This window comes from Thermobia domestica, chromosome 4 (genome assembly GCF_964235325.1).
Source record: "Thermobia domestica chromosome 4, izTheDome1.hap1.1, whole genome shotgun sequence".
NCBI lineage: Eukaryota > Metazoa > Arthropoda > Insecta > Zygentoma > Lepismatidae > Thermobia > Thermobia domestica.
The window spans coordinates 211,340,948-211,362,734 of NC_137457.1; the positions used below are offsets into that span (position 1 = coordinate 211,340,948).

The 21,787-nt window shown below is 34.0% G+C and overlaps 1 protein-coding gene across 2 annotated transcripts in view; it reads left to right on the plus strand.

Moving 5' to 3' along the window:
- The window catches only part of LOC145683850 (protein FAM8A1), an 88,215-nt gene extending 69,651 nt beyond the window's left edge, over positions 1-18,564 (plus strand). For both annotated transcript variants that reach the window (XM_081755452.1, XM_081755451.1), the window contains one exon: positions 191-18,564. In XM_081755452.1, the coding sequence (XP_081611578.1) occupies positions 191-499 (309 nt within the window). In that variant the 3' untranslated portion in view covers positions 500-18,564. The remainder of the gene's footprint in view (positions 1-190) is intronic.
- Positions 18,565-21,787: the final 3,223 nt, after the last annotated feature.

The following is a 21,787-nucleotide window of genomic DNA, read 5'->3' on the forward strand; positions in this document are numbered from 1 at the left end:
AATATTAGAACTATAAATCTACTGTTCTCAAAATACAATCAATTTTACAGTTATATGTCATAGGAATTTCACGTTAGTAGTGTGAATGTAAATGTTTCGATTATTTTCAACTGTGTTATTTGTGTTCCAAAATATATTTCAAATAAGTATTACGACAAAGAATAATGTATTATAACCGATTTATTTTTAGGCTCTTTGTTTACAACATGGTGGAGGAAGACCCGGAGGAGCAACACCAGGAAAAAGCATAATGGGACTTCGTGTTGTTTTGTGCGACCGTGTTTCTATAGTTATGGGAGCGAACCCTGCAGGTTCCAGAGTTATTGTGTATCCAGCCACAGATCTTGGTATAGGATGGGCGTTTTGTCGGTCTTTCATCAAGAATTTTATTCTGGCTTTTTTCTTCCCTGTATGTTTTACATTGTTCTTTTTTCAACACAATAGAACAGCATATGACGTGCTATGTAGATCAATAGTTGTAGAAGATAGCAGGCAGTAATATTTTTTCCTATTAGTGATACCTGATCTTGATGTAATGTATTGTGTACATAAAATGTACAGTAAAGACTTCCATATCATTCTAAAATCTTGACTGTTTTATTCAATAGCGTATTTTTGTTAACTGTTATGCTTATTCAAAAGATAAGAACAACACGAAAATCTGTGTATTTACGGAGCTTTTGATTATTATTGATATTAAACACTTTCATAATATATTTGTATAGTGGAAACGTAAAGTAAGCTTTACAAAACAAATAGAAATAAGTGTACTTAATAAGTAAATGTGTACAATTGATGTATATTCGGTATATTCAAGAAAGTCATAAAATATTCCTCAGTAGCGTAAATTTAGTCACTCATACTGATTGCTACAAGGATAAATATTTCACCATTAATGTAACAAAACCGCAAAATATACTTCAATAGATTTTTATAATTGTAATATTAGAATAAAGAGTAAAAAGCTGGTATTGGTGTGGATTTCGTTTGCATTTTACGTAAGGAAAGGTAATTTCATATTGAAGCCAACATGTATTTTAAGAAAAGATACTGTGTATCTAGATTGTATTTTGAAAAGAATTGGGTATTACACCCCGAATTTCGGGCATGATAGTTATGAATAGTTTTAAAGGTCTTCCCTGAAAATTATTTGATTAATATATATTCACATTTCATCATCTGGTACACAATAGAGTAGATATATGCACTTCGTTTCTTGATCGTTATATTGATAAACACATACCTATTTGGATTCATCTGAGAATCTCTTGATATGGCTAAATAATGCTTCTTAGCGCACTTTTACTCATACTATTATTTTCATAAATCATGCCATTAATTAACCCTGGAAGGGTCAAGCGCGGTACAGTTTGCCTACTTACTAATATTTTTGACATTATAAATGTTGTGAGAAAAACGGGAGAAAATTGATCAGATTGAATTATATACAACATTATCATAGCTCATGTGCTCTTATTTATAGGTTTTGGCTTAGACTTAATTTATATGCTGTCTTATAATATTTTAACGTCTGCATCTTTACGCTCATTCTTTGAGCTATAAAAATACATTTCTTTTTTTAACCAAGGCCAACTAGAAATAACAGGCCCACACGCTCAAAAGTCACGTGATCAACTTGGTGCTAACATGGCGATTACTATGTGGATATGAATAGTGAAGTGCTTAAGTAATTTTTTTTTTTTTTAAATATTGAATTCTTTTAAGAAGATGGACAATACAGATAATGTGGTAAATATCTTGTAATTTACAAATTTTATTTTAAGTAAAAAGTAGCATTTTCATGTCATTTCGAGTTAGAAAATGAACTGTCACAATAGGGAGCGGAAAACTACTTAAAATTGTATAAGAAGTTATTTTAACAGATTATTGTTAAAATATTTTCATAAATTGCAGTATGATATATGCACTGAAATATTTATTTGGGAGTAATATAACCACAGTAAACAGTTTTCATAGATTTCCATCTAATGAATTCCGAAATTCTAACTGTTGTACGAGTAAGAAGAGTATTTAAGAATTGGTTTTATTCAAATTGAAGTAGAGTGCAGGTACAGAATACCCATACAGATATTTTGAAATATGTGAAACGACGTAAGGATATTTTATGAGAGTAATAATAAATAAAACACTTGTGTAGAAGTAGCTATATAAGGACCAGCTCAAAAAGAGACCTCCGTGAATTTTCCACAACCAAAAAAAGCTTGCTGTTTCCCATGAACACGCTGAAATGATTTGGGAAATAAATTCTACATAACTAACTTAGTGTTCTTTAGCGTACCTTTGGAAGCTTATGGTATGGGAGGATAGTTGCTACTCGGTAGAAAACATTTATAGTCCTTTACAAAGGCAATACTCGAGCAGACAATTCTACCAAATTTTGACACATTTCTTACATTTTCAGGTTAGGGTAGAGCTTTGTATTTCTTTTAGCAGAGCATACACTAAACGAGGTACTCCATTACTACTTGCAATTTGACTTCAGGAGTACTCAGTTTAAATACAGTGAGCAAGTATGACATAAAAATTACAGTGCATAAAACAAGAGCAAACTTGTGCTAGGTAGTCACTAAAAATCACGAATTCTATCTAAAGGAGTCAGCATAGGAGCGCAGCAGGGGGCTCGAGTGACAGGGAGGGGGTTCGAAATTAGGGAGCAGGTTCACGCATAAATTAGGATAGTGGAAGAGCACACTTACACATATAATACTTTCACTATCACTCAAAATGGGTTAACTGCTGTATATCCTGACCAGTTTTAGAAAGTTTACTAGAAAGGCATAGACTATGTGAAAGGCATAGTCTACTAACTATGATCGAACAGTTTGTCGAAAGTGTAGAAACGAATTGGAACTACCGAAAAGAAACCTAATCTAATCTAATCTAATCTGATTTAGTACATTTTGGTACTTTTTCGATGGCATTTAGTATCTCCCTTAAAAGATGCAACACATAAGCCACGCATTTTTGATATATAAAGAGTTTTTACATTATCCTCGTTTATGCGTATACGCACCGCCGCTGACGCGCCTGCTCTCTACGGTCGCATTCCCTGCTGCCGCTCGAGTCCCCCTGTTGCCATTCTGCCAGACTCGGTTAGGTAGCATTCGTGCTTTTCATTGGGCGCCTAGCACAAATTGGTTCGTGTTCTATGCACTAGTTTTTATGCCATATGTCCACACTGTATTTCGAACAATAATCACTACCAAATGTGCCAGCGTCATAACTTAGTACTTTGGAGGAGAAACTGAAAGATTCCTTCTTTTTTTAAAAAAATTATTTCGTCTGTTTTTTTTTTTTTTAATTTATTACATGTATGTCTTATATACTTGTTTATGTCATTTTATTTTCAATTTTTAATAAGTGCTACGATTCCTATAAACTTTGTTTCATATCCGTTTGGGAAGGAAAAAAATAAACGTGGTAACAAAACAAAAAGAAATCTCAAGCGCTTTGCTGCTTTAAAACGCTTTAGCACTGAGTTGGTCACGTGATTTTCCTCTTTAGTCTCAGCGCGTGGGCCTGTTATTTCTCGAAAGCCTCGTTTTTTAACTGTATGACGTAATCCCTATTTTATCTCAGCTGTATTTTCGTTAACCAACAGGGGGGCGCGGTGGCTCAGTGGTAAAGCGTTCACCTCTGGTGCTTGGGGTCTCGGGTTCGATCCCTGCCCCCGCCAAGTGAACTTTGTGGTGGACAAACACCGTGCTCGTGGGTTTTCTCGGGGTACTCCCGTTTCCTCCCACTTTCTTCATTCCACCATTTCACTCATCTCTCATTATCACCGTCTCCTTTAGCCTAACCGGCATAACCGTGGGACGTAAAACTTACAGATTTCATTTCATTTCGTTAACCAACAGGCCCTGCTAACTTCTTCAGATTGTTTCTTTTCATAAGGCTTTTTGATGGCTACTTTATTCCATCCAATTTTATTTATTCGTAACTTGATTCTTTTTAAATTATACTCAGTGAAAAAAAAAAGTCAGATGTTCAATGTAAACAGTTATAATGAAAATATGTTACTTTTAATATTTTTGATTCTTTTAGTTATATTATCAGTGTTGATGATCCGAAAAAATCAACATATTTTATAACAAGTTAAAAAGAAATAAAATAGAATGGTATAAGGTAACAATACAAAACACCTTTGAAAAATCAACATGTGAAAATTAGTAGGATTCCTTGATTAACGAAATCATAGCTGAAATAAAACAGGGATTACGTCATACAGTAAAAATTTTATTCTTACATTTTACGATGCCTTATTATAGGAATAATGTGTTGTTTATTTGTTCAATCTAATACTATAAATGTTTTGAACCCTGTTACGTAAACTGAGTTGTTCGCCTTGACAATATAAAATCTAAGTAGAATCTGTGCATCAGAATTCCAATAAAATTTCTTGCTGCGCCCATAATAGTATGCATTATTACAGCAGTGATTTATATGAAAGTACATATGAGGAATAACTGTGATAAAATCTCGTGTAAAGTTCATTTAATTGGTCACTGCTTACCCCTGATTTTTTTACGTACAGCAACCCCAAAAACTAACGTAAGGGGGGGAAAGTCATGTGTGCTTGGTGCCTCTCCTTAATCCAATATGGAATGCTTTTTCCCTGATTCTAGAGGTTCAGTAGGTGATAATTTCGAAGAAAATACAGTCTGTTCAAAATGCCAAAATAAATTTTAAAACATTATAGAAAATTAAGGTCTAGTTATTGTATAATATTTTACAATGAATTGTTGCATTAAAATTTAATTCCCCCCTCTTACTTTTTTCTTCATTTAATATCTACAGGGCTCATAGCGAGTCACTTTTTTTTTTAACTAAAAGTTACTTTTTTTTTTTTTTTTTGAAGTTGGTCACTAAAAATTACTTTTTTCCAAATTTGTCACTAAAAGTTACTTTTTTGGGAGGTAAAGTGACTTTTTCGTGTGATTTATGTTTTGCATTGGGAGTTTTCTAAGAAAAATATAAAAATAAATGAAAAATGCAGAAACTTATTACTCTTCTGAAAACTTCAGTACTTGCTGCCACATGTGAAACAGTCAGGTTTATTCTCACTTCAGCTTTTATTCTTTCTAAAGCACAATGGATGGTTGGTGGATGCTTAAGCTCTCAAGGTGGGGTTGAGAACCCTTCTGTGTCTATTCTTTCTTCTATCATAGTCTTTTAGTTTTCTCTCGTAATAGTTAACGCTCCGCTCAACGTTGTGTGTTTGTGTGGTTCAACGTTGTGTGTTCATAATGTTCATCTTGTGTTATGCTTCTTGTATGTTCTTCTTAAGAGTAGGTGATGAATTAGAATATTTCATGGCTTTGAGAACTCTCAATGCTAAGTTTAATATAATGTCTGGGATGAAGAAATTCGGAAATAGGCCAGAACTGGTTCCACTTACTCAGAAGCTACTTACATCTGCTAAGTCTGCGTACCGTAACTACAAAGCATACTTCGAAAACCTAAGAAAGGAGGAAGCTCAAAAAGAAGAATTAAAGAAGAAAAGATAAAACAAAACAACAAAGAGAGAGGTGATGGAGAAATTGACAAAGGAAAAAAGGGACATGATGAGATTTTGGCCACCTTTTCGTGTGCTTTTGGTCACTTTTCAACTATTTACAAGAGACCAGACCACTATGAGCCCTGTATCTAGTAAACGAGTACTATTGTTCACAGTGTTCTTTCCATGAAACTAATATAATAAATAACTCCCAAAATGTAAGCACATACAAGAACTATTTTTATTTAGTATATTCTTTTTGATATTTTTCTTTGAAGTAATGAGTTTACAATACTCCTTTTGACGAATATATTTAAAAATAGGATTATAGATTTGTTTAAATACATGAATACGTTTCTGACAGATATTCGTTTTCTTCTTGTATATCTAAACTGTTTGCTTCATTTAAAATAGAGATGACACAAGCAAATCGTGAAACAATGCTCCTATTTAAGGTTAATTGGTTGGATTGGGGTTAGCGTCTTTTCAGCAGCAAGGCTATATGAGACCTGGACCTACAGCGTAAAGTGAGATCGGAACCACAGGAATTCCGCCGGGAATTGAATCCTGGTTTCCAAAGATACGTATTCTAACCATAAGGTTGAAGATATTTGAGTTGTCCTTTTATCAGGAAATGATGTTATCGTTGATACAGTCTTACGTTTAGGATTGTTTTCCATGAATATGTATTATTGTATATTGAAATCTCGACTTCAAGTTCAAATGAATCAACTGTAATTATTTTCAGTGCTAAAGTGTTAAATAGCATTTAGTTCACTATTTTTCCTCTTTGCAAAATGAAAGAGGTTGGCGAGCTCATCAGATTGATCGTTTTCCACCATTACGTACATTTACCTAACTGCACTGACGTCAAAATATATATTTAAACGTGAAATTCAAGAACAACACATTATTCAAATTCACTATATGATGGTTATCCCTTGATGTACTTTTACGCTAGCTCTTGACAACCTGCAGTTGTGTGATACACTGCTGGGAAACTATCTCTAAGTGACAAGGGATATAGTATACCGAAAAGAGCTCCCTCGTGGCAAAGCGGTTAGCGTACGCGCCTTTGGCGAAGGGAACCCGGGTTCGATTCCCGGCGGGAGCCCACGTTAAACTAGGTCCATATGTCATATAGCCTCGCTGCTGAACGGGACGCTAAACTCAAAATCAAATCAAAGTATACTGAAAACTGACAACACTCAATCAGCATAGATAGTATCGTCAGGAAGATGATGCGAAGAGGGTAAATTTTGTATGGAAGAGTATTCTATTTCCTGATGATATGTTATTGTATCGTAATTTGTGAGAAAGCATTTACTTTGGTAAATTATCTACGGTCGAACTGATCTCCGCATGAAGTGTGCTCTGAAACTTAGTAATTCTTTTAATGAATATATTGTTTCGGAGGAAAACTTATTTTCAGTCAATGAAAATACTTGGATATTGCTTGATAGGATCATGCATAAAATTTCTATATGGCCGAAAATGGCCCTCTCAGGAATATGTAACACCATTATTTATTAGCATGCAGGAAGACAGTTCTCAGCAAATGCCAAAATTATGCTATCGTACATTAGCCTGACGTCGCTTTCCTCTCGAAGTCTATGTGTACGTTGTTACCAATTTTCCTATATTTTATTTCTAAATGTACTGTACTTTGTTTTGAAACAAAATGTTCGCGGTTAAATTAGATGGAGAGTGAAGAAAGCAGAAAAGAACTCTTTGATCTTTTTTTTTTTTCTAATTACAATCCTGAATCACATTATCAAACAGATTATGATGTAAATTATCATACCCAGTTATCTTGTTTTGTCTCGAACTGAATTCAACTATCACACTTGTTAATACACATGTTGTAATAATCATCATGTCTAGTTTATTGTTAAGTATCCAATGAGATTTGTCAATTTATCTTTCATTTTGAGCTATTTTATGTGTATCTTAAAATTTATTTGAGTTTGGTAGTCTAGATAATGTGATAAATATGCCTACGTAATTCGATCCTTTTGCCGGTCAGGGTGGATATCATAGCGAACGTGACGTAAATGCTTTTACACCCTATATTAGATAATTGGGTCAGTGCTATGTCATGTAAAGATAATGAAGTGTCTAGTATCATTAGGATGTGTGATTCCCCCTTTTGCGAAAGAACCTAGCAAAATGATTCAGGAAGAAGATTGAATTTTAAAAGGGAAATCTAAAATTAAAAGCTCAATCTTGTGCTTTATTAGCTTACGAGGTAAACTTTAATTACTATTAATTTCTGTTGTTTTGTTCCCTAAAATCTTCAGTAGTTCAGATGCTCAGAAATGATTGCATCTCTTACGAAGCAAGACTTATCTTCAAAAGGGAAACAATGAGCCACATTTTGTTTCTTGCTTAAATTAAATGCATCATCAACTTACTGAATAGAATACGAAATCAAATAAAATTAAATTGGTGTTGATGGTTCCGGTACAGAAGGTAGAACGGTTCTTTTATATTATTGAGCCATTAAAATGCCAACTCCGTTGAATAAAAATCCATTTATTTATTTTTGTTGTCCTGACAACGACATTCCAAACTTTTTATATCGATATTATAATTAACATTTCTTTTTCTTCTTCGAATTACGTAATCAGCCTAGTACATATTTTAAAATATCTTACGCCCTAATAAAATAAGGATTTACAAGTAGTAAAAACATACAAATATACAACGTACTGTTGTATATTATGGCGCTCGACGGACTTTTCTTTTTTATTTATTTACTCAATAAAAAGAAAAAGAATTCTGGACCGTTTACCTTTACATGTTAATCATTCGAGTTTTCGAATGCACCTCGTATACTTGAAAATTACAATTCATATAAATATACATATATATTATATTTAATTTTATAACAATATTATTATCGTATTTATTTTAAATTTTATCATCGTCTTCATTTATTTATACGTTTCAACGACAATAAGGCAATTCGAAATTTGATTTGCAAGTTATTGTTGGCCGAAAATGGCCCTCTCAGTTTGCTTGTTACAATTTAATAATTATTTACTTAGGCATCATGAAGAAGGTTTTGAAAAAGATGTATGTCATATTCACATAGTTGTTCTTTGAACGTAAAATGATCGGATATAAGATATAGTTAAACAAAATATAAATTAAGATTGAAATATGATAATAATCAGAACATAACATAATAATTAACATCTTCTTAACATCATAAAAAATACGAATAACAAACGAAATCATAGTGATAGTGATATTTCAAGTGAAATAAAGCAAAAATCAATTGAGTACGGTTTTCTCAGATGCCATAACTTTAAGTTACATGACCAACGAATTCATTTAAGTTTCATTGAAAGTCATAAACAGAAATACAGTATTGTGCATTATTTACTTCTACAGTTCTTCGTTTTATACTTTGAGAATTTTCGCCATCTATGAGATTTCTACGAAGTCCCCAACGAACGAAATTAGATCTAACGCTTACATGCTTCTTAGGTGTACGTAATCGTACTACACCAGGATTAGGTTAATTTACACAATCACTATTACTGTTACTACTAAGGTTAGGTTCGGTTATCTTACCGGTAAAATTAGGTTCGGTTCTCATTCGTTTTACTGGTGGCGAGATGTCGTGTCTGTACCTATTCTTTCTACAATATTCACGGTAATCTGTCCTACCACAGTTTCTATTCCTATTGTAATTAGGTTCGGTTACATTGCTGTTACTTGTTAATTTAACATCATCTTGTACAGGGATCACACTTTAATCTCACATGAATGTATCGAATTTGGTTTCGATTAAGGTTCGTTTGGTTCAGGCTATTACTGAATTGCACGACCGATGGATTTTCAAAATTTTGCAATATCACACTTGGATGATGGAAACCAACGCACTGCATCATGTTCTGTGAAAGCATCATCGGACTGTCTACTAACATCATTTTGGTCTTTTCGTTGAATGTACAATTTGACAGATTCAACTCAATCGGCCAATCACTACAAACATTGGTGGGAACACACGTTTTCTTTCTGAATTTCACGAATACTGGAATCAACTTTCTTCCTGCTACATGAACCAAAGTCGTGTACATATCATTAAATGATTCTATTACTTCATCTTCAGGATTAGTATCATGACATGATAGATACTCAACATGATACTGTGAGTTCAAGTAATCAATAGCATTCACTAGATGAAAACGATCGTAACTTTTCGCACATTGATACATACCAAAATCATCATTACACGCAGCATCCATAAGACAATCAAAAATATTCGACTGAAAAGAATAGTTAGGATAGTCTGTTCCAACCAATACGGCAGTATGCTTTTGTGAAAACTCAGTAAATTTCACTAATGTAAATTCAAAATTTGCTTTCTCCGTTGTTTCTATAATATCTACAGAGTCCTGAACCTCGGGGCATCTCTGTACTATCTTTTTCATTTCTTCGTCATAGTGATCGAATTTGACTGCAATTTGCTGGTTCATCTGATTTAACTGTCGTTGTATTTGGTCCCATTTGCCATTGTTACATTGCTGCAATTGCTCTAACTTTTCGTCAAAATGTTGCGCTTGTAGATTCATCTTTTTATCTAACTGTTCAAACTGTTGAGCTTGATCCTAATTTGTTCCGATATTCCCTTTAAAACATCCATCATGTTTTCTGGAAAATTCATATCAGTATGTATATTTTGGCTATCCGTAGCACTCATGATATTTTTTAGATATTATCTTGCCACTTCTTAAGATGGTACAATTAATATCAGGCTCAATGTTGCTCGTTTTTACTTTACTTCTAAACGATACAACCTATTCTCGGTGTTTCGGCACCAATTTAGAACGGTTCTTTTAAATTATTGAGCTATTAAAATGCCAACTTCGTTGAATAAAAATCCATTTATTTATTTTTGTTGTCCTGACAACGACATTCCAAAATCCTATTATTTAAAGCTTACAAAACATATGAATATCTTTTTATATCGATATTAAAATTAACATATTTCTTTTTCTTCTTCGAATTACATAATCAGCCTAGTACATATTTTAAAATATCTTACGCCCTATTAAAATAAGGATTTACAAGTAGTAAAAATATACAAATATACAACGTACTGTTGTAAAGGAAGGAAAAAAAAAAGTTTTTCTTGTATCATATTTTTCTGCAAATAGAAACAAATATTCATGTTGATTTTTTCCCTCTCTCTTGTGTTTGTGAGTGCTCCCGTTATATATTTTTGAGAACAACATTTCAGCATTATGAGGTTGTCTTCTATATACCGAAGGTATACCAAAGTTATTGGTTCATTATATTAACACGTAGGTTCCCATATCCGAGCTTGATCGGATTTGAAGTATATGTTTTACCATATCCGAGTAGTCAGATCGTACTAGATCATCTGAAGCTATGTACAAAATTTTAGACTGTTGGTTTATACTGTAGAATTAAGAGCAATTTCAATGGAGGGAAATTTTAATAAGGAGTGACTGGCATAGGCGTTTAAAAATGGGGGCCTTGGCATTTAAATACCTTGTGTAACTGCTGGTCGTGAATGTGTTAAGTGCAAAATCATCATACAAGAAGAATTTGAAAAGAATTTAAATCTGGCAAGATTGTCAAGTCATGCAGTAAACAAAGGAGCTGGGAACTGATGAAAATTTAGAAAATGAAAAACTCGTGAATTTTCACTGAATTAGCACCTGTAAGGAATAAGAAAAAAAATCGGCTGATCCCTTGCAATTCCCATATAATTGCTGGTAACTATTTTTACCAATTACCATCACTATTTTTATCGTGATCCATAATTTATCTTACGATATTTTTAACATGTCCATACTTGCTATGTGTAAAATTGTATGATACGTACACAGAGATTATCTAGACTACTTCTTTGCTTCATGATTTCAATACTGCATATAGACATTGACGTTGCATTTTCAGGCAGTTCGTGTAAAGTGTATTGTGACACCTTTACAACATAAATGTATATGTCATTCCTCCTTCACATAAACGTAAGTTCTACAATACTACAAAAAGATTAACTTACTGTATATTTACAAAATATTATTATTTACGTTATACTCCAGATAACAGTGTAGAAGTGAAATGTTTCCTGAAAAACAGGATAGCCTTCGATTGTAAACAATTGATAGAAAATTTTATTTTTTGTAGGTTTTTGTAAGGAATGTACCTAAGTAGATTGCGTTATAACAAAAATGTAACTGCTATGATAAGATTGAAGTAAGAACCATATGGCAACCAGAAAAATATAAGGGATCAGAAGTAGTGAATTCAGACCACAGTCATTGTCAAAAGTCTGAGCACAGTTTGTTGGACTTATTCTGTAAAATAAACATCATTGCTCTTATAAAGAAATTAAAACGTAAAAGTCCTGTTTAAACTTAATTTTGAGTATGAGACAAATTTATTGAGTATGTTTACGTTCGATGAAATGCCGACCCTTAACTTTGATAAGAGCATTACAAATTCAAAATCGATTAATTTATCCAACTTTTGTGGAGTTATGCTCTGAAGAATCTTCCAAAAATCTCCAGTGTTCGTTGGCATCTATTTACAAACTTCCCTGTGAAGTTAATCTTATAAGAGCTCGATGGGTATCAAATCCGGTGACTGGCGATTATTCTATTTTTTTATAATGTAAGTGTCTTCTTTGCATTGCAGATAATTACTGCATAGCTTGGAAGAATGTTGGAATGGAAATCCTGTTGTAATACCAAGTCACTGCCTCAAATCCACGTTCCTGATGGAATTTCATGCCTCACTTAAACGTTGAGAAATACATTTTTGTCCATTGCGCTAAATTATCAATTTGGTAGTCTGTAAAGCATCCCCAAACAATGACGCTACCTTCTCCGTATCTGGCTGTAGATATTATAGTGTAATATCCTATGTGATGTCGTAAACAAGCAATTCCACGCATCAATGTTTACAAACACCACCGCAGGGGTTCAGCAAGAGGATCTACCGTCAGAGGAACCTATAATCACATGCAGACGACGGCTTCTGGCCCCTCCCATGAAAGCTCTCTTCAGGACGATGACGCACAAACTTCTAAAATTGGAAGGCGAAAAGTTGAAATTTAGAATCGTCGGTCCAGAATGCCATCTTCTGTTGTTCATCGTTCCAGTTTATATTTAATTTATGTATTTGGTCCAGGAATATCTTTTTGTAATGTTTCCTGCTTGAATGAATGTTTTCTTTAACCGCAATCCTACCCCCAAGATCATAGATCCGAAGGCGCTGCGCTACCGGCCTATTTGATACCTATTGAAAGTGTTTTTTTTTTTTTTCATAGTCTATTAGTTCTTCCAGTGCGATTAACGTTTATTCCGTTTGTTTGTTTTTCCAGTGAACTTGTTCTTAAGGGAAGTTGTTAGTTTTGGACAATCCATGATATTTACATCATTTTGTTACTACCTTTCAAGAGTCAGACGCATTGCTCCGCCTGATCACTGAGCAATTTTTCACAGAGGATGACTCTGCTCTCAAAATAAGCACTTGAACACATGCTCCAACTCTTAATTAACAGTTTCTCTTCCGCATTTTATAGTATTTTCTTCGCATTATTGAACTGGTTCACGCGAATCGCATGTCACAGATTTGCATCCAATTTTGCCTATATAGCAACACGATTGCATATCGTATACACAACTGTTCTTTGAAATAAAGAGTCAATTACTGACAAAGGTTCATACATACACTACTAGACGTCGTTAAAATAATGCATCAAACAAAGCGCGACATTAGTTGTCTGTTACCAAGTAGCTTTCCTCAATAAATTTGTCTCGATATCAACAAGACCCTGAATTTTCGTATCCTTATATGAAAAGCGTTATTTATTTTCAGAAGCGAGTTCAGTAAACATGGTTTTGTATGGACACAGTCTTTTACAACTTACAAAGAGTGAAAATGTGCTGTGACTGGACCGGGACTAGAAGCCGGGATCTCCGGCATACCGTGCCAATGCGTTAACCACTACGCCACCCAGAACAGCCAAACACACACTCACTCCTGCAGTCAGTGCTCTCCACTCAGACCACGTGTCCTTTATTTGGAAAATTCTGAAAAATTAATAGTGTGCTCAGACTTTTGCCAATGACCGTATGTTAGCGACAAGTTTCGCCAAACTATTATGGCTACAAACCTAGAATTTTTTATTAAATTTTATCTTTTCATTTAACCGTGGAAAAATAGTGAAGGTAGATGTGTAAAGGAACAAATAATATGATGTTTTAATATATATTGCAGCTTTAGTAGAAACGAACTGAGTCTTAAAAGCATAGTTATATGAGTATGCTATTCATATTAAGGTCGCATGTTTTATTTCGTATATGAGTATGGTTACGTGGTCCGTTAAGTTATTTGGATTTCGAATCTACCATGTATTTCAGTGTTAACTTTGTCAGTTTAAGATAGTAATCAAATGCAATCTTCTGTCTATATACCGTATTTACGAGTGCACACACATGGTTTTGATAGAAAGAAGCTGTTAAAAGCTGTATCGTGCAGTGTAATTTAGATATGTACTGTAAATCAAAATAGTGTGTTGACAAATGAACAGACTCATTATAAGTAGCTGCTGGTTTGAGAGCATGAAGTTTCTAGTGTACGGTAAATGTTGTCCAGTACGGTAGTTTCCTGAGGACTTCGAAAAAGTGTCAAGGTTAAGCCTTGTCCAACCCCGTAAGCCTGATTTTTCATACTCGCCTGTTGATATCTAAACATGTTATTCGCAAGTAGGGAAAACGTACTTGATTATGTGTAGCGAGAGGTCTGGTTGTATTGGCAGTATGATATGTGAACCGACAGTTTAAGATAGAAACCGAATCATTCTAAGCGTTCAGATTTCAAGGCTCTTTCAACGGGGATCGAACCAGACTCCTTGCACCCGTGAGTAGTTTTGCGGCTATGAGTAGAGTGCACATTGTTAAATATGGTATAAACTCCATAGCAAATATGGGTTTCATGTAATTTTTTTTTACGCTTTTACTTACTGTTGCGCAAACAAGCTTAAAGTAAACATATTCACTAATTTCATCGAAGATGTAGACCATGTAAATCAAAACAAAACATACATACATTGTTATGAACAAAAAGTCAGCGGAAGGTTAAATATGTACACAGCTTCTGAGACTAGAATGGCTAATCTACAAATTGTAAAAGTGATGAGAATAAAGAGAATAACATAAGTGTGGTCTTGTGTCGTATATACACATATACGAGTTTGTAAAACGAATAGAACTTATAAACACAAGGTTCTTCCGTAAGTACAAGACGAACCAGAAATAGTAAGCATAAGTTAGGCGTATTTTACACACAAATCATTCTAGATTGTTTCCAGCACAGTAACATGAAGATTCCACTTTTATCTCAAAATCTGCTCGCTTTCCAATCCAGTGCTAATTCAGTATCGTTATCTCCAATTATCATCATGCAAGAAAAATAAAAAGTTCAGTACTGAAACTTTATTATGAATAGACATATATCTTCTGACCCACTTGTATTTCAGTTATCTATTAATGGATCAATAGCAGAAACAGAACATTGTACAGTCTTGTTTTTTTTATTTATTTTTTTTATTATTTATTTATTATTAATGGAGATCATAATCTCTTTTGAGGAGTCTTGTACTCTTATCCACATTAGAACTTAAATTAAACAATTGTGAATTTTCTTTGGCCAATTAAGATTTTTTGCCAGGATTTTTGTGAACAAGATTGTACATTGCTAAAATTCTTGACAGAATCTTTTTTTTTTTTTTTTTTTTTTAAGTAATTGTAGGAGTGATTGATGTGGATAAAGAAAATATTCAGTATACCAACAAAGTATATGTGTGAATGCTTGATCAGAGAAGATATATGTCATTTGCAAAAAATCATTTTTATTAACTTCAGATGTCCTTAATAGAGTCTGATACTACTTTTGTAATGTTTTCTCTTATTTATGCTATACTAATTGTATTTAAATGTGTAAGTAGATGGATCTCAAAATTTTAGTTACCGTCAAGTGGGGTGAATAGAAACACATTTTTGGCTATATGAGAATATAAGTCTGGTAATGTTAAAGATTTCGCGTATCAGATTATTCCAAAGGAAAGGTCTTAATATGCTAATGAATTTCAGTAAACGTCATATTAATTTATCAACTCCACTTTTCTTCACCTTGATTTTTCTTAATGTTTCTATTCACCCCTACCCATGGGGTGAATAGAAACAATTACTTTATTTTCATTGTTGTTTCTTTTATACTATTGGAAAGGTAAAAAAGAAACAGCGTATTTGTTGAAACGAATTATTTATTTGATACCTGTAAGATATTAGTTCAATAAGACCAGTATTACATAAGTTACAAACTTATAAAACAATACAATGCACAATATAGGTATAAACTACCATATAGTTTTGATGATATTTGAATAAGATTTAAACCACTGAAATCATCAGGGAAACTTATCATGAGTTGAGTTGATTTTGAGGTTTACGTCCCGTTCAGCAGCGAGCCTATATGAGACGTGGACCTACTGTTTAATGTAGAATCAGAACTACATGAGCTCCCGCCGGGAATCGAACCCGGGTCTCCCACGCCAAAGGCGCGTACGCTAACCGCTTAGCCACGAAGGGGCCCGAAAGTTATCATATACTTAAAGCGTGCTGACGAACTCCTAATAAAACCCAACAGTTTCGTTCTGAAAATTTCATTGTTTATGTTCTCTCTTATAAAACACACCCACATATGCATCATGTTCCCATTTTCGCACTTGGGTACTGAATAGTCTCATCGAGTTTTAGCTTCTCATTTTACGACAGCAAAATCACCAGCTTTAGAAAACCATCATCTAGTTCGTGATCGTCTGGAATGTTGTCTTCTGGAGTGTTGTCTTTCTCCTCTTCCGACAATACAAAGGTAGGTTGAGTTTCGTTGTGATTTGATGAAAATGTATCATTTTCAGAAAACAAACAAAACTCTTACCAGAAACATCTATTCGTACTCTCTTCTTCCCTTATTTAATTTTTTCATCTTCTCTCATGCTCCTGAGAAGATCCATAAGGGAACGGTTTACAGTCTGAGATGACTTTTGCTGTTCTGTTTCTTCTCGTTCATTGTCTTTTCTTGGCAACATCCTCAGTATTTGGTCTCGACAAAGGGGAAAAATTCCACACTTTTCAAATCCAGCCCTGATATTTTCCTCCTTCAGTTTCACACTTTTTTTTCAGAAGACTTGGAAATTTGTTCTTAGAGATGGTTGATACATTCCTATCAGGTCCTTTTTTCTGCTCCTCAAGAATTTTCCACTCCTTGAGGAATTTCAAGAATTTCCCAAGAAGTGTTTCTATTCACCCCACTAATTAAAAATCATAACAATAACCCAGTAAAGTTAAATTTTGATTAAAAATAATTTGCAAAAGGAAAACTTTTACTATGAACGTCAGTAAATGAAACAACAAACTACAAAATAGGCATATGCTCAAATGCAACAAGTATGAAAATGTCATACTTACCAAGAAAGTTTAAGGAGCGCTAAAATACCGTGTAAGATTTCAGTAACACATTAATGCTACTGCCGTCTACCTCAGTGTTCCCAACTCAGAAAAACATTTTGTCTCTGCCCTGGACACTTTAGCCGAATAAGACTATGTTAAGAAATTTCAGTTTTCTTGATTCATTTATCGTCCAGATAAATCCAAAACTAATCTGGGAGTTTTGTTTCTATTCACCCCATTTGACGGTACGTATTTTGAATGTGACTGGATATACAGTCTATTCATTCATGTGATGTTTGTGTACATGGAGAAGATGAATTTCCTAATTATGCTGAGATGGCTTCAGTATACCTTTAGTCAGATAACGTCATTATTCAGCAGGTTGAATAGGCAATTTTTGATCATGGAACTGTGGATTTTTTATTTTATAGAAAGTATATGGTATTTATATGTTCCAGTATTGTGTTAAATTTCGTATATCTTGTTTCGCCTTCTAACAGCAGAATTGAAGACCCATCTGCCCTCTCCCGTTTTTATCACTGACATATAAAAAGTGTTTTATTATAGTTCTTTTAGAAGACAGGAGAGAATTGAATACAAAATTAACGTGAAAACTAAGTATATGATTTTGTAATAATTTGTAGTGTTTTATACACAATGTTTTTCGTAAATTCCTTTAGATTAATGGTGTTAGTACAGCCTAATAGCATATTTTCAAATTTTCAATGTTTTAAAAATTAAAGTAAAATTACTAAAGTTTTGCGACCTACAATTCTTTAGTACTCTTGGTATTATCTAAAATAATAAGTCATTTTCTGCATTTCCTCATTTTTGAGAGTACTCACCGAGGTGTATAACGGCATAATTGAATTTCAGACGAAATAATTGATAGTGCGTAAGTTTTTGGGAACCTTGCTTGTGCAAAGATATTAGTATCGAAGAAGTTTCAGAATTAAATTATTGATACATGTAATAACTTTATAATCTTTTTAGTCTTTAACAAACAAATTATGGGTGTTTACGAATTGTTTATTTGTTTCTGATACAAAACAAGATCAATTAAGATATTGGATTCTTAACATATGTTATGTTGGTAAATATTATGATGCAAGCATACATAATTTAAAAAGTGTTAACAAAATTTGCGGGCTTATGCGATATCAGAGAGAAATTGGAAACGAGATTAAAGAGTAGTGGGGAAAAGTTAGAGGATTGTTTTGGTTCTCCTTTTAGTGGTGCTTATACAATATATGTATACGTGCAAATAATATTTTTAGAGTGGATATCCTTCTCGGGTTGTCAATATTTGTACCATTTTAGCATGTGTAAGTAAACACTACCGTCTCGAAATCGATAAGATGTTAGTCCAGCTTACTTAGCTATAACTTTTTTTTCTGAATTTATATTTACCTTTATTTGTCTGTTCAATGTGACATAATCCATTATTGTTTTGATGTATATTTTATTAGCAGAATAATGCATATCTGTACTGCGACTATCCGTAACAAATGTCTGTCACAACAAAAATAAATTATTTTTACTTCAGTTATAGTTTCATTAGAAAATATCTGAAAGGCACTATATTTCCCGTCTCCCCGCTCCCAAGTTACGAGGATGAATTTTGATTTAAACGGTATCGGAAGTGTTACTATTCACTTCAGCGACCCCAAAACCTATGGATTCGACACTAATATCGATCATATTTATATATATACCTCCGCCCCCCAAGTTGCGTAGATGAATTTGGATTTAAACAGCATCGAAAATGTCACTGCTCATCTCAGCGACCCCGAAAACTATGAATTTGGCACTAATATCGGCCATTTTCAGTCATATATATATATATATTCCTACCCAAGTTGCGGGCCTGAATCTGGATTTAAATGGCATCGGAAGTGTTACTGTTCATCACAGCAACCCCAAAAACAAAAACTATGGATTTGACACTAATATTGGTCACTTTCGATCAATTGTATATCTCCCCTATCCCTCCCCCCCCCCCAGGTCTTGGCACTGAATTTGGATGTAAACGGCATTAGAAGTGTCACTGTTCAATTCAGCGACCCCGACAACTTTGGACTGGACTAACATGAGTCATTTTCGATCATTTTTTATATATCACCCCTTCCCCCGAAAGTTTCGCCGTTGAATTTGGATTTAAACTGCATTGTAAATGTCAGTGTTCATCTCAACGGCCCTGGAAACTACGGATTCGATTATTTTGCATCATATATATATATATATATATATATATATATATATATATATATATATATATCTTACCCCAGTTTGCGGGGATAAATTTGGATTTAAACTGTGTCGAAAAAGTCAACCCCGAAAACTATGAATTCGACACTGATATCGGCTATTTTCAACCATTTTTATATATATATCCCCTCCCCTGATTTTTTTTTTTTTTTATTTATTTAAACAGCATTGGAAGGGTTACTTTTCATCTCAGTGACCACGAAAACTATGGATTTCACACTAATATCGGTCTTTTTTGATCATTTTACATATCTCCCCTCCCCAAGTTGCAAGGCTGAATTTGAATTTAAGCTTCATCAGAAATGTCAGTGTTCATCTCAGCAACTCCGAAAACTATGAGTTCGACACTAAGATCGGCAATTTTCAATATATATCCGCACTTCCTTCCTCAAAGTTGCACTTTCAAAGTGAAATGGTAAAATCCAACCCAGGCCCGAACCTCATCTATGTTGAAAATTTTTATCAAGAACAGTCTGGTGGTTCAAGAGTTGTTAAGTTACAAATATAGTCACTTTCATTATTATATATGTAGATAATTTATCTCACTAGAAAACATGTATTTGTTTACATACAAAATTTTGCATGTATATTAAAATATAAGAATATTAGATATTGATTTTATGTCTTAGTGCATGAGTATTAGTGAAATTTGCCTACTGCTCTTTCCTTTAAGAAGTAATTTGGTTAAAGTTAACGAATTTCACCAGATCAAAGAGCACATTAAGAACTCAGTTTCATTCAAGAGCCCTATTTGTTGCAACAGAAACGCTACATGGTGGTAGATGTGTATGCAATTGTAAAAGTTCTGTAATTAATGCACAACCAAGAGTAAACGACTAAAAGGCACATAAAGGAAATGAGTTCCGACTATTAATTTTCAAGAATAATTACAACAATTTTATTTTCGAATGCTTAGGTATATTTTTTAAATATTCACAATATTGAAATTTCTCAATTTATATTTTTCACGCGTTCGAAAAAAAACTGTTCCATTACTAGTAAAACTAACCTAATACAAAGATGTTTGTTATTTTCCCAATTTTTCCAGAAAGAAACCGGAAAAAACGTTTTTTTTACCAGCCTGTTCAAAATTTCCGGAAATTTTACAACACTAGTTTCAAATATCTAGGATCAATATTAACAGTGGAAAATCATATCCAGGAAGAAATTAAATGTCGACTAAAAGCAGGGAATTCGTGTTACTATTCGGTTCAAAATCTCTTGTCGTCGCGAATTCTGTCGAGGAATTTGAAGCTTACAATATATAAATCAATAATCATGCCTGTTGTTCTATATGGATGCAAAACATGGTCGCTTACACTGAGGGAAAAACATAGACTGAAAGTATTTGAGAACAAAATCCTGAGACGAATATTCGGACCCAAGAGGAACGGGAATGGGAAATGTCGGACACTTCATAACGAGAAACTACATAATTTATACGGTTTACCCAACATCGTTAGGGTCGTCAAGTCTAGGAGGCCTAGGTGGACAGGTCATGTAGCTAGAATGGAAGAAAGTAGAAACGCTTTCAAAGTCTTGAATGGAAGACCAATCGGAAAACGACCATTAGGAAGACCTAGGCGCAGATGGGAGGACAATATTAAGATGGATCTCGCAGAGATAGGAATACAAAGTAGAAACTGGATGCAGTTAGCTAAGGATAGAAGTCAGTGGAGAGCTTTTGTGAACCCGGCGTTGAACCTCCGGGTTCCATAGGACATAGAGTTAGTTAGTTAGTTAGTCCCCTTCAGCAACAAAGCTATATGAAACGTTATACTACAGCTTAACGTAAAATCCTAACTACATAAATTCTCGCCGAAAATCAAACTCAGGTCTCTCGCGCTAAAGACGTCTATGCTAATGATATAGCTACGAGGGAACTGAAGATGAAAATATGGTTATGATTGCATTATCGTTATTATTATTATTATTATTATTGAAGACTTGAGATTTCAATGCTGAACCTGAAATCAGACCAAAAAAAAAAAAAAAAACACGTGTTGCCAATGAGTGAGAGAGAGGTTAGCGAGAATGTATACTGTTTGCCCATTCGGCTGAGACCTCTAGTTGGCAGAGTGCCAAGGAGAGTCTATGTTAATGAAAGGAGGAGAGAAGTGTAAAAGAAGAAGAGGAAGGAAGGCATTGGTTATTGGCGATGGTGGTTTGTTTGAACAGTGTTACCAACCCGGCACCAAAACTATAGCTGATAAGATTTTATGAATAATAATAAAAAATGAAATTTTAAATTTTACGTCCCACGGTTATGCCGGCTAGGCTAAAGGAGACTGTGATGATGAGAAATGAATGAAATGGTGGAATGAAGAAAGTGGGAGGAAACGAGAAAACTCACGAGCACGATGTTTGTCCACCACAAGGTCCACACGGCGCGAGCTGGGATGGAACCAGGGACCCCAAGCAACGGAGGGGAAGGCTTTACCACTGAGTCACCGCGCCCCCCATTTATGAATAATAATATGAGAATGAAATCAAAGTGGGC